General features: G+C 40.5%; 1 protein-coding gene across 7 annotated transcripts in view; it reads left to right on the forward strand.

Moving 5' to 3' along the window:
• APP (amyloid beta precursor protein) overlaps window positions 1-14,665 on the forward strand; it is a 277,992-nt gene that overhangs the window by 202,243 nt on the left and 61,084 nt on the right. For all 7 annotated transcript variants that reach the window (XM_023238836.2, XM_023238837.2, XM_023238838.2 and 4 more), the window contains 2 exons: window positions 11,214-11,342; window positions 12,226-12,325. In XM_023238836.2, coding sequence (XP_023094604.1) covers window positions 11,214-11,342; window positions 12,226-12,325 — 229 coding nt within the window. The remainder of the gene's footprint in view (window positions 1-11,213; window positions 11,343-12,225; window positions 12,326-14,665) is intronic.

Genomic DNA, 14,665 nt, shown 5'->3' on the forward strand with positions numbered 1-14,665 from the left:
GGAGTTGCACCCTTTCTCTTTCCCCTAGAATTGTTAAATTCCTCTCCAGAGTTGCATCACACATGGTCAGCCTTCCGCCACTCTTCGATCACTACCAAACTTAAGTACAACTTAAAACTAAATTATCATTTGACCACCAGATCTCTCTACCTATGCTTCTCACTTCTTACTTTATCAGAGCTCATATTCAGTCACCTTACGGCCTCATGAATGATGAGCTGAATGTGATCTGAGCCTTCCTTTTTGTAACTGTCAGGATTCCACTTCACAGACGGAGAGAAGACGAAGCTGCCTTACTGTCCATCATTCTCTTCAATATGCAGACCAGTTAGCCTTTAGCAGGCCCCTGTACAGTTAAACTAAAGGCTAGATCAGAATTTCTTTTTAAAATAAACATGGTAGGCTGAGGTCTGAAAAAACATAGGAGTTCCTAATTAGTAAGAATTGAAATGTGTTAAACATGGGAGCCAAATAACAAAAGCTTTCTTTATAATTCAGAGATTCTCAGTGTCTTTACACATACTTATTTCAGATCTTCCATTAGACAGCGTTCTAATTATCATCTTGACCACAGAGGACTTTGAAGCATTTTCTACATGGAAGTGAGAATGAGGAAATGTTTTCGTGTAGATCTGTCTTGTCTGTGTGCCCTGGTGTTGTGTGTTTGTGGTGGTGGTGGTGGTGGTGGTGTTTTCCAGTGTCTCACAATTGCGGTCATCTTCTGTGCGCTAAAATTAATTTCATGCTTATATCGGATGCCTCACATTCACATTCAGACTTCCAACATTCAGCTGAGGGGTAAGAAGTTCCTTTAGCACCAAGGCTCTTTCCTTTCTCATTTCTGATTAGTTCAGCCAAATGTTAAATTTCCTGAGATTTCGGAAAACTGCCTCATAGAATTCCTTGGTAGGGCATTAATGTAACGACTTGTGAGATTTATCGTCAAGGAACATGGTTTTGTCCCTAGGTGGAGATTTTGCACAGTGCTGTTTAGTGAATTCTAACAGCAGGGAAATAAATATCCAATAAGAAGCAGCAAAATCATTGGAGAACATCAAGGACAGAAATTCATGAGTGCGAAACAGAGGCGTTTAACTTGGCCATTTTAAAAAGTTTTCCTGTAACCTTGCAAACTGCCCTTCTCCCTACAACTCTTCATGTTCTGCTAATCGCTTCGGGTCCAAAAAGAGATATGAGCATTTATAGAATATATGCAGACAGCATGCATCCACATGCCAAGGTAAATCTGGTACATCTGCACCTCAATATAAGGGACAGGAAATAAGTTAAAAACCATTTGCCTAGTTCTTCATATGTGAAGGACCTGAGACAGAAGAGTCCCAAGATGTTTGAGGCATTCTATCCTCAAGCTTTCAATATAATACAAACTTTGTAAAGCTGATATGAATGTACTTAAAAGTTAAAAGACTGCTAGGTTGAAAATCACCTTTGAGATACATAAGTAATTATCTTAAACCTTACATATTTACTATTCATCCATTCATCATTCATTTATTTTTAGTTGCAATTTGTAAAATTGGTGGGCACAAGGAGACTCATTAACTTGAGAGCTTTTTTAAAAAAAATTTTTTTTTAAATTTTATTTATTTATCTGAGAGAGACAGAGATAATACAAGTGGAGGAGGGGCAGAGAGAGAGGGAGAGAGAGGGAGAGAGAGAGAATCCCAAGCAGGCTCCACACTGCCAGCACAGAGCCCAAGGTGGGGCTCAGACTCACGAAAGCATGAGATCATGTCCTGAGCCGAAACCAAGAGTCAGATGCTTAACCAACTGAGCCACCCAGGTGCCCCTAACTTAAGAGCTTTTAAGGACAGACCCAGTACCAAACAGATGGAAAGGAAAACAGGAGAATTAGCATTCATTGGACAAAATCCTACAGACTCTGCTGACTGATTTGCACACTATTTCCGTAAAACCTCTTAATATGACCCCCTTACCTTGCTTTGAATCTGTACCAATCTGGATAGACGGATCTAAAGACCGCATATCGCAGGGGATATGGAACCAGAGACGCTAGTGCTGTTTTTAATAGAATTAAGTTAAACAGAAAATAACGAAATATGTAGTAAAGGCGTTAGCTTGAAAGCTGTTCTGTGCCCCTGAATCCACATTCATCATCCGGATTCCCTCCACCGCAGAGCCCTGCTTCGGGACTGCCTTCAAAGTCGGAAGGGCTCTTCATCGGATACTGTCAAAACCTACAGCACTGGGATGTCCTGTTTCTTTCCGGGATAGGTTGCATGTACACATTTATATGATGATATCTGTTTTCATTTCATCCTTGAAAATCAAAACCCATCACGAAAACGTAAATGTTTTGTTTTTCAGACAAATGCATAATAGCGCATTATTTAACGACCTAGGGGTCACTTACCTTTCTGGCCTCACAGGCGTCTACCCTGTGGGGGCAGATAGTAGCCCGGGTCTTCCCCTTAGAAGCATGCACGCACATGATGTTCATCCATTGATCAATTTAAAGATCCTAAATTGCATTTGGGTGTTTGTAAGCATTGTTTTGAGTTTCCTCGCATTAATGTTTCCAGTAGGTCAAGGCACTGTGGTTAGCTGGCACTCCAGCTGTGGTTAGCTGGAGTATGAGGAGAGGGGGAAATTAAAAGAGATATGAAGGTACGTGTCTTTGAGCGTGGTGCAGCCAGTTGGAGGATGTGGGAAGCAAAAATGCCAAAATGCAAGTATGGAGATGCAAAATGGAAACATACTATTTTACCTCTCTTCTAAAAAGTCAAGATTATGTCACAGTTGGCATTTGTAGGGTGATCAGACCAGTTGGCAAATCTTTGCAAAGTTCTGTGGTATCCTTTCAAACGTGCTTCGTTTATGGTTTCTTCCATTAACTTCGTAGGCTTTGCCTTTGGGGTTGTATTAATAATCCAACTCGTCATGAAGAGCTTCAGTGTGTTTCACTGCTTGCCTAAATAAGAATTGAGTACCTGCAACTCCAGAGAATTTCTGGCCCTTCTTGGCTCTCAACTTGGTTGATCTAAGCTCTGCATCCAGTGGATGCTACAGTTGATCCAAAAGCATTGATCCTGGGTTTGGATCAGGTGCTGAATTTCAGTTCTGTATGCTGTCTTCGCTGATTTATAGCTGTGGTCTGTGTGACTCTACTCTCCATATTCTGACACCAAATGTGAGGATTTTTTCCCCCTCACATTTGATGATTGTGACACTCCCCATCATTAGCATAAACCCTACAGATTGAGGGCTCCGTCCTACCAGACTGCCCCCCCCATTTCAGCCACCCATCCCAAGCCTCAGATTTTCACTCACATTTTTTCCTTCTGACCAACCAGCCATGCATCAGAGGTTCCCACGACCCCCTTCTTGGGTTTGATAATTTACTAGAACAACGCACGGAATTCCGATCAGTGCTTTACTTACTGTTAGCAACATATTCTAAGGGATATAACCCAGGAATAGCCAGATGGCAGTGAGTGACACATGGGGCAAGGCGTGGGGGAAGGGATGGGGCACTGGGATGTCCGCTCTGTCTGTGCTTTCCTGGCACCCCACTGTGTTCCCCAACCGGGAACCTGTCTGAACCCCACTGTGAGCATTTTTTTTATGGGGAAGTTCCATTAGGTAGGCACAACGGATTAAATCCCCGGCCTCTGGTGACTGAACTCAATCTCCAGTCCCTCTCCCCTCTCAGGAGGGTGGAACTAAAAATTCCAAACCTCCAATCACTGGGTTTGAACCATCCTCCAAGAGTCACTGGGAGAGTGTACCAAAGACAACACTCTATCGCTTCAGGGCTCCTAGAAGCTCCCGTGGCAGGAACCAGAGGCTCAGACTGAATATTCTGCAAAAAGATGCTCCTGTCACCCCTGTCACTCAGGAAATTACTAGAGTTTTAGGAGCTCTGTGTCAAAGACTAGGGAAAGAGACCAAATAATAGATTTCCTTATGATGTCACTGTACCCAGAAAAAAATTATTTCTGACAACTAGATTAAAAACCACTCTTATTTTCTAAATTTTATAGATGTCAACACCTGTCTTTAATTCCCAGGTTCGCCACCCATAAAACCTGTAACTTGGAACAGACGACTTAATTGAAAGGATTCTTCCTCCTTCATTTGCAAAATGGGGTTAATTGTTCTCTTTTACAACTAGCCTTGTTCTAGCTTTTCTTAGCCACATTCGAAAAACAAAAGGATTCATCAGAGGTTGGGCTGAGATTGTGAAGTAGGGAGATACCTTCCTCCCTGAGAAGAGAAAGGCTAGAATATACTGTAAAAACACCAGAAACGGAGGCTTTGTTGCCGAGTCCCTGTTAGGAAGTCCACTTCCCTGTGGAGGAGGGAGGGGGTAGAAGATGACTTTCTGTTCTCCTGGGGGCCACCGTCTTCTGTTAACGGCACAAGGCCAAGAGCCGAAGCAGTTACCTGGATAGGCCGGGAGGGGAGGATATCTAATGCCTCCCTGTTCTCCAACCTCGAGAAATACTGAATGGAGGCAGGCCCAAGAATCTGGTGCCATTTCCCCGGCCGCTTCCTCAAGACTTCCTTCAGTGTTCAACTTGGCGTAGAATTGTCATTTGCCTTCGTAAACTCATTTTAAACTACAGAAATCGTGTATGTGCTCTTCTGAAGAAAGGAATGTGGATGAATATTGCAGTGAACTTTAAAAATTTAGTTCAACTCCTAGCTTTAAAGACAAACACAGCTGTGATCCAAAGGTTCCCGTGGACGCTTCTCTGACTGTCTCTTTTATCCCCCAGATTTTTCTTGCAACAGTGAAGGTACTTGTGAAATGCTGAAATTCTGAGGGCCAAAGTATCAAAAAGAACTTAACTGAGACCATCTCAAGCAGAGAAAGGTTTAACTCTAAGGGTGTTTTTTAAAACCTGCACAGAAATGGTATACATTTTACACTTAGATGCTTAAGATTTCTTGAAATCCAAGATGAAAATAATGGCCTTAGCCTGTTTGTGAAAACAGGAGAGACTTGTGTTTTCTTGATAGGCAATTAAGTTTCCTGGTTACGTGTTTAGAAACCAGTGGGATGCAATTTAATGCTCCAGGAGGAGGCTTTCTGAATAAGTCCCTAGCCACCTGGAAAGTTTCGGGTGCTCCTCATAAAGTGACCCATTTATTTCCTCCTCCCTGGTGAGATTACACCCAGTGCCTTTAAAGACTCTTGACATATCATTCCCTCTCCTCGGGAAAATGGTTTAAGACACAAGTGTATTGTGATAAGATGCCCGATTTCCAAATCCAACATAAAGCATGGAGTAAAATAGGATCAGTTGGCCATGTTTTAATATGCCTCCCACATGAACTACACATCCAGACACGATTGCATGGAATCAGTTAGACGTGTGTGATTGACCCCAAGTCCAGCAATACGAAATGTATGAAATTGCATAAAAACCCAGTGAAAAGGCAATACAGTTGAGAAGAGGGGAAATCATTTTTTTTAATGTTACATTTTATAGAGGAGGGCCATGAACTTTATTTCAAAATTATTTACATCAACCTGGCATCAAAACCCAAACCATAAGACGAGCTATGTCATCTTTTGAAATTAATGAGATGAATTCTTGTTGATATTAGTTTGAACGTGCCACGGAGTGCATGAAATATTTTCTGGGAAGTGTTCCTCGTTAAAACAACATTCTAAAGGACTCCAGCATACTGGATAGATAGGTCAAGTGGGGTTGAAAAATCAGTATGTCTCATGAAAATCGGGAGTGCGTCTTAGTGGAGAGATGCTTATTATCAACTCAGATACCATGAAGGATAGATTTTGTTACTGGAACCACGCGTGAAATTACAATTAGGTCTAGGTTATTCAATAATTTAATTAACAAACATTTTTAGCAACCAAATTGTGCCAGGATCTGTGCCGGCAGCCAGAGTTATGCTCTTGTTCCAAGAAAAGAAAATGGTTAACGTTCCAAAAGATAAATCTTCTATTTTAGGTTAAATCTAATCCATTTTAGTAATGCCCAATCTCAATCCGTTAAGAAATTCTTTTTGAAACGGTTTTTGAAAATGCATTGTGATAGTGAAGCGAATTTAGTGCAAACTGAAAAGTGTCACATCAGATGCAAATAGACACTTTGTTGTTATGGGCTAAACACCCAGAAACAATAGTGACGATAAAAAACGGATTGGATGTAATTAGTCCCCCCGGGGCAGATCTTTTCCTTTTATTTTCTCTGCTCTTTGCTATAAATTTTAATAATAAGATCAGCCATCCTATGCCAATGTAATCAGATTGTAGTATTTATATGTACAATATGTAAATTGTGAAATAAGGGAAATTTGTCAGGAAAAAAAAACGTGATTTACTAGTTACGGAAGATTTAAAGACTTGAGAATGATTGGAAGTAAATGCATAGAGGTTAAACACAGGTTCCTTAAACTCTGTTTCCTGTGAATACGTTTGAACCACTGAATTCTTACGCTCGTATTTCTAATCATCCGAACAATCTTGTCATAAATGTAACTATTGTGACAATAGTAGAATCAGTTACTTTAAGAGAATACATTTCTGTAGAGATGTTTTTTTTCTCTTATTTTTGTATATTACTGTGTTTTTAATTACAATTTTAAGAAACTTATCTTTGTCTTAGCATAATGAAATAAACCCCCAAGAGATTCCCTTTTATCCTGAAATGTATGGATGAAATGCACGGATGGCACATCTCTAGAAATAACTACTTTTGATCCTTGGTAATTCTGTATTCTGGCTAAAAGTGGTAAAAGCAATTACTTCTTTGATTAAAATATGCAATGAATCATATACCAAAGGCAACGCCCTTTTTGACTTTTTTTTTTTAACTTAAAGCAAATGAAAGATATAAAAGCATACAGAAATGTTAATGTTTTTGTTACCTAAGAATGATATTTGTTTCTCAGGTGCAGACATAACCACCATTTTATTTGGTGTGATATATCTGCCTGTTCCAACATAAGAGCTAATCTGATTTTTTTTTTCATTTCTAAGCACGATTCTTAGAAATGTGTTTGCATGGATGCATCAACCGAGCAGAACCATGTAATTCATTTATTGAGGGGCATGGTAATGTCTTCCTGAATTATCTCATGTCCCGAGGCGTAGGCATTAGGAAGAAAAAGGCTTATGTTTATATTAGACACACACACACAATGTGTGTCTGAGCTCATATAAACAATGATGAGGTCATAGCTTACAATGGGCTCTTAGGGCTCATTATTCTTGCCAGAGCTTTGTTTCCTGGTAGAGTGAGGGCAAGCCATGCTGAGGCCTTGGGGAATCATAAGATCCTGGTGTGCTTCTGGTTCATTGTCAAGCTCTAGGGATCTGTTGGGGGAAGTTAGAAATATATTTCTGAAATGAAGAAATGTTGGTGTTAAATAAGATAAGCAATTTTAAACATGTGAACACAATGACCATTTAATTTTCCATCTTAATATGCGATAAGTAAGGAAGGATGGATGGAGAACTAGAATCTGTGCGTGTCATAAAAGCCTAACTTTTAACTAATACCTTTAATCATTTTCTAGTAATCCTAAACAAATTGACAAAGGACATTCCTGTCTTGCCATTTCGCCTCCCTACATCTGACACAGTAGCTGAAAATGGAGTGCCAGAAAGCAGGAACAGCAGTTGAGAGACTGAATAAGCTAAATCTGGATGGTCTTCTGCACAATGATAAGAGCGGGTGTGATCATGTCCCCAAAGAATATCATCTGAGCTTATAAGCACTAGAGATTTAGGCGAGGACTCCTAGAACAGACTCATTTCTAACCACTCAATTATTTCTCTCTGTATTCAACTATGCGAGTTGCTTTTGGAATTATTTTTAGCTTGACCCATGTTAGAGTTTCCTTGAAAGGCATGATCACATAGCAGATCGGGAGAACAGGGTTAAGAGCCAGAGCCAGACTCTCTGTTCTCACTATACCACGGACTAGCTCTGTAACTAGCTGTGTAACCAGCCATATAACCCTGTACCTTCTTTGTGCTGTGTTTTATCTATGATAAAACCCCAGCCATAGGGTTGATAGGAAGATTTGGTGAGTTACTATGCATAAAGCACATGGTCTCACTCATTCATATAAATAGCCAATAAGTGTTGAGCTGTTACTGCTTAGAGGAAAGAAAAGGGGCTGGGCATTGGAGGCAAGGACTGAGTGGAAGAAATAGATGTGTACTGTGCACCTGCTGTGAACTAAGCATTACCCTCGACAGCTAACACAGAACGTGGTTAATACTCAGTGTACTCTGTATGAAAGATACTCTTATCTGAATTGCACAGAAGAAAAATTTGAGGCCTGGATAATATGGGGGACTCTCAAATTCATTTTAAAATTCATGTTAACAGTAATAATTTGCAAGCGGGAATGTGTGCTGTTTTGGGCGATAGTGGAAGAAAAAGGGGAGACCCAAATGTTAGTTGTCAGAAGTTACCCCTCCATTGTCCAACTTGAGATTCGGCTTTAATGCAGTAATGACAAGGCCAGTGTGGCGCCTTTATATTCTGGTGCACACGCTCTTTGGTGACCGGCGTTTCAAGACAAAATGCCTTATAGAAACATTCATAGGTGACTGGCTGCAAAATAAATAAGAAGGAAAGGTTATAAGAAAGCAATCCTTATGTTTAATTGAAGTATGTTTTCTTATATGAACTCTTTAAAAGAAAAAAATTTTCCATTTTCCTCAAAACAATGAAGCCTTTTCAAGAGAAAATAATGAAACAGAGTTAAGAAAACACATGCAGTCAGTCAGCTTGCACACATCAGGGGCAGGGACATTGTGAATAGATGCAATTAGATCCTTTCTGTCTCCAGCCTTGGAGGGATCATCGTGCTAGAAATAGAGGGAATTATTTATTTTTTTTTATATTAAATATAACTTACTGTCAAATTGGTTTCCATACAACACCCAGTGCTCATCCCAACAGGTGCCCTCCTGAATGCCCATCACCCACTTTCCCCTCTCCCCCACCCCCCATCAACCCTCAGTTTGTTCTTAGTATTTAAGAGTCTCTTATGGTTTGCCTCCCTCCTAGAGAGAGTTTTTTAAAGGCCTTGGTGTTAAATAACAAGCAAGGGGATCAAGGGTTTGTAATATCCTGACTGCACAATCCTGCATATAAAGTATCCATTGCATTCAATAATATCCTGCCGTTAAACGAATCGTCTTTTAAATATATACATACACACACACACACACACACACACACACACACATATGTACATATATATAATCAATGTAGCTGGTCAGTTGTTATCTCTTTTATTACTTTTCTGCTCTGGGGTTTAAAAGATCATTCTCTGATTTGTAGATTCAACTAGACTTCAGAGTACAAATGAGAATTATAATGATGCGTTGCCAAAAGCTATGTTGCTAGCTGTGATGTCTGCCTTTTTTTGGAATTATGGAGAAATACGTTTCTTATAGGATGAAAGAAATAAGGCAGATGAGCACAGGCTTATTTTCTTTTTATTGTATTTGTTTCCTTTCTTAAGTGTAGGAAGGTGGCCTGCGGACAGCTAAAGCAAGCAAGTACGGGGTACCCTCTCTGCATCAGGCACTGGGTGCTGTGTGATCCCTGATAAAGAAAGACCAAATCTGGCCCTTAAAGATGTCACAGTTCAAGAAAGCAGTCAGAAACATAAGTAATTGGGGGCGTCCGGGTGGCTCAGTCACTTAAGCATCCGGTTTTTGATCTTGGCTCAGGTCATGATCTCATGGTTTGTTGGATCCAGCCCCACGTCAGGCCCTGTGCTGAGAGCAGAGTGCGGAACCTTCTTGGGTTTCTCTCTCTCTTTTCCTCTCTCTCTCTCTGTCTCTCAAAATAAGTAAACTTTAAAAAGAAAATACAAGAGAAATAATTTAATAGACTGTGGTAAGCGCAATAATGGAGATATATGTAGCATTTCATGGGGTATAAAAAAAGGATACCACTTCTCCCCGGGATATCGGGGAGGTGACCCCTAACTCAGCCAAAGGAGAAGGGCAGGAACTTCCCATAAAATGCTACAGCCTTCACCCTACTCCCAATATACCATCTCTGGAAATAAATTCTGTACCTTCCAGCTAGTTTTCAAGGTGCCCAAGACCTGGTTAGTAATAACTGGGTTTGCCCAAATGGCGAAAATTCTATTCCTGACATGAACTTTCATAGGGTTCGTCTGCTTGTTTGTTTGTTTTAATGAAGAAGAAATGTGTATCTTTGGAAATCACTTCACAAAATCACATAGTAGGATGCTATAGTAGAATACACATAGCAATGGAATCATTGAAGGCAAAGGAGCCTTTGTCCTTTTTTTATTAGGATGAATGTTTTCAAGTAACTCTAGAGTAAAAATGAAATATAACCAATCAGGAAGAAAAAAAAAAGCACCTAAGAAACTTAATTGTTGCTGAAAGAATTAGAATCTGATGGCATAGAAAGAATTTAATTACATTTCAAAGTAAAATAACTACAGTTTCACATTGGCCTTTCTCCTGGGAAACTAACGTGCCTGAAAGCTTGTGAGTTATTCCTTGGCCTACAAATTAGTAGTGGTTAAGTTGTCTATTATTTTTCTCATCTTGATTATTGTATTTTATATGCTACTGGTGATGGGGTTATTTCTGCAGTGTTACTATGGAGATAACCACTAAGACTACGCATGTAGAAATGTAGTCTTACATATGCCCCTATATGTTTGGTTGGGGAGAGGGGAGGGATCTAACGTAAATATTACAGCTCCAAAACCATCTCTTTGGGGCACCTGGCTGGCTCAATTGGTTGAGCGTCCGACTCTTGATTTTGGCTCAGGTCATGATCCCAGGGTTGTGGATCGAGCCCCACATCAGGCTCTGCGTAGCCTGCTTGAGATTCTCTTTCTCTCTCCCTCTGCCCCTCTCCCCCCCTTGCACATACTCTCTCTCTCTCTCTTAAAAATAAAAATCATCTCTTTCTGTAGCAGTATACTGCCATTTAAAAAGAAAATGTTGATTAAGGACAGTCATCCTGTATGCCGAATGCTAAATGCTCTTGTCAAAATGAAAAATGGCCAATCAACTAAGTAATTACCCATTAAGAAAGTAGTGGGAAAATTGCAAAAAGATGACTTATAATCCTTTCACATGATGGGATGAGTTCGTGGGATCTCTGACCCAGAGCCCCTGGAAGAAGCAGTATTTTGCACAGACCTGAAAGGTGTGGGTTTTTTTTTTTCCACGACAGCCTCGTCATGTGTTCAACATGCTAAAGAAGTATGTCCGCGCTGAACAGAAGGACAGGCAACACACCCTGAAGCATTTTGAACACGTACGCATGGTGGACCCAAAGAAAGCTGCTCAGATCCGGTCCCAGGTGAGCACTGAGTGTGGTCATCATGTGCAACCTTGATAGCACAGTGGCCTTGCAAAGTATTCCCTGAGTACTTGTGGGCACTTGACCTCTGTAGCAAGAGTTCTTTAATACCTGGTAAATTCTACAGGCTTGTCTTACACCAACATGGGCTTTGACGTTTCCTGATTTATGAAAATAATAAGGAATATAAAAATCCTGAGTGTCCATGGTGCCGATTCTTAAGGATCCATTTAAAACTCTGATGACTAAAGTGAAGAAAACCAAAGTTGTATTAACCGAAACCTCTAAAATTCGTTCAATTAGATTGTGACGGGCAATCATAAATTCCACTGCTACCACAGTGCTTGGATATAATGGGAGCCTAGGTGAAGCCCTTGTAATAATGTGTTTTATTCACATTCCCAATGGTTGACAGATGAAATCTACCTCTGGCAATCTGAAATTTTACATTTCCTGAAATAGAAGAATTTTAAACAGGTAGGTAGGTGGGTAGGTCGATCAATCAATCGATCGATAGAAAAAGAGGGAGGAAGGAAGGGGGGAAGAGAAAGATCCAGTCAAATTGAAATGTGTTCCTATCTTTTGGAAAATTTGTGCAGAAATATAATTAGAGCATTAGGGGTTATTTAGGGAGTCTAAATATTAGGAATCAGTGTTGGGCAGAAATGCTCTTTTCAGTTGGCCTTGTAATTTATGGCTCCAAGCATACAATACAATAGGAACTTGAAAACAGCTCTGAAGTTAGAGAATAAAAACATGGAAGAACAAGAAAAATAAGAATGCCCTTTCAGGTCACAAGTTCCAGCATTTTGTCAGTTTTATTTTGGAAATTTGTATCTATCTGTGGTGCTCGGTGAGGAAAAAACTTTTCCCTTTATCGCAGGTTATGACACATCTGCGTGTGATTTACGAGCGCATGAACCAGTCTCTGTCCCTGCTCTACAATGTGCCTGCCGTGGCCGAGGAGATTCAGGATGAAGTTGGTAAGTCAGCTGCTCTCTTCATGCCGAACCTTTAAACATAGTTCTCTCCTGTAGGAGAAAATCAGGTAACTGAGTTCGTCTGCAGCAGGCATCCCCAGTGCTCTGATCTGTGGAAGGAAAAAGAGCAGACTTCGCTTTCACGGTGAAAGATCTCGCGGGGCAGGGCGGGGGGTAGGGGGGAAAGAACTAATCATAACCTTACACGTGGGCATGATAGTTCCATTTTATGGGTGAAAGAGCTCAAACCTAGAATTTAAGAAACTTACTTGCCTGTGTCACATGTCCTCCGTAGTAGAGCAAGAGCACAAAACCGTGTCTTCTGACATGGAAGTTCAGTAACCGTTCTTTCTGATGCCCCGCCCCCAATGGCCATGTGTGTTCTCTGAACCGTGTTGTTGTTTAAACTTCAGTAAATATGTGCCTCTCATCTTTAATTAAGCCTTTATTTTGACATAATCACACACTCATGGAACACTAATACAGAGAGGTCCAGTATACACATCACCCCCCCTTCCTCAACAGTAACATCTTACAGAACTATGATACGTCATCAAAACCAGGAAATTGGCGTTGTGTGTCCACTGTCTTTTATGTCCCTAGTTTTCCTAACGTCATATTTAATATTTCAAATCAGTGCGTTTTCACATTTTTGTTTTTCTTAGAAAGGGAGTGAAGTATCACGTAATATCATTCTCCACAACCCGCCCCCCGCCCCCGCCGAATGCCCATATTTGTTTGGCTTTACCACGCAAAAGCCCATAGATGGCAGTTATGTTAATGAATCTTTCAATCTAAAGGAAATGTATGTGTCCTGGAGATTGGTCCATCAGCTGTCAGGAAATAAGCAATATATCCCTGTCCATAACAAACCTGCCCTTTGTTAATTGGGTTGGAAATAGAGGTAGGTTGTCTGAAATCAGAACACCCAGGATGTTGTAGATGGGTACACCCATTACAGGAATTCCTCCTGTAAAAGTGCCTAAAACACCACTTGGCTTGCTTTGTTACATTTCGTGCCAATGCTATTGTACTCTTTCTTTTCTAGCTCAGTCCTGCCTTGTAAATATTGTGTGTATTGCTCTCAAGTATTCGGCATGTATCAGGTGATGGTGGTCTGCTCATACTGTGTGTTAACAGATGGATTCAAGTATCCTTCAGGCTACATGGTTAAAAAAGAGATTTCATGATAGTGTTCTCTAAACTTCTACTCAAGTCAGTGTTGACCAAGATCTTAAGAGGACAGTCCGGAGAGTTTTTAATGTAGACCATGGATTGAAGACAGGCTTTCCAATTAATCTTTCGTGCTATTATATTTCTAAAAGAAATGAGTATTCTTGTTAGATGTATTTGGGGATAGAAAATTGGAAGGAACCTTTAAATATTGTGTGTTAACGAAATATAAGAAAGTCTTCCAGGGTCGTGTGGTTGGCTCAGTTGGTTAAGCGTCTGACTTCAGCTCAGGTCATGATCTCTCAGTTCGTGGGTTCAGGCCCTACATCAGGCTCTGTACTGACAGCTCAGAGCCTGGAGCCCGCTTTGGATTCTGTGTTTCCCTCTCTCTCTGTCCCTTCCCCACTCGTGCTCTGTCTCTTTCTCTCAAAATTAAACACGTTTAGAAAGAGAGAAAGAAAGAAAGAAAGAAAGAAAGAAAGAAAGAAAGAAAGAAAGAAAGAAAGAGAAAGAGAGAGAGAGAGAGTGAAAGAGAGAGAAAGAAAGAGAGAAAGAAAGAAAAGAAAGAAGGAAGGAAAGAAAGGAAAGAAAGAAAGAAAAGAAAGAAAGAAAAGAGAAAAGAAAGTCCTTCAGGGATGCCTGGGTGGCTCAGTTGGTTAAGCATCTGACTTGATCTCATGGTTCATGGGTTCGAGCACCTCATCAGGCTCTGTGCTGACAGCTTGGAGCCTGGAGCCTGCTTTGGTTTCTGTGTCTCCCTCTTTCTGCCCCTCCCCAGCTCACTAACTCTCTCTCTCTCTCTCTCTCTCTCTCTCTCTCTCTCTCTCTCTCTCTCAAAAATAACATTAAAAAAATAAACATAAGAAAGAAAGTCCTCCAATAAGTTGTAGAAGGGACAAAATCAAAGAAATCATCACTCTTAATGAAGTGGAGTTCAGATCTTCTGGATGAATGCATTTTTGCCTTATACCTGTCTTAATAAGCTTCTTTTCTTATGTGTCTTCAACTGAGATGCTGTTAGTAATACCAAACTATAGGGGAATAGGCTATTGCAAAGGATTGGAAAGTTAATGACCTCACCCAGTAATTATGGTGGACTCTTTCTCACTAAATTATCAGAGCTTTTTATTCAGCAAAATGCTACTGAAAACAGTGGCCACTCATGAGTTC

This window comes from Felis catus, chromosome C2 (assembly GCF_018350175.1).
Source record: "Felis catus isolate Fca126 chromosome C2, F.catus_Fca126_mat1.0, whole genome shotgun sequence".
NCBI classification, from domain to species: Eukaryota; Metazoa; Chordata; class Mammalia; order Carnivora; family Felidae; genus Felis; species Felis catus.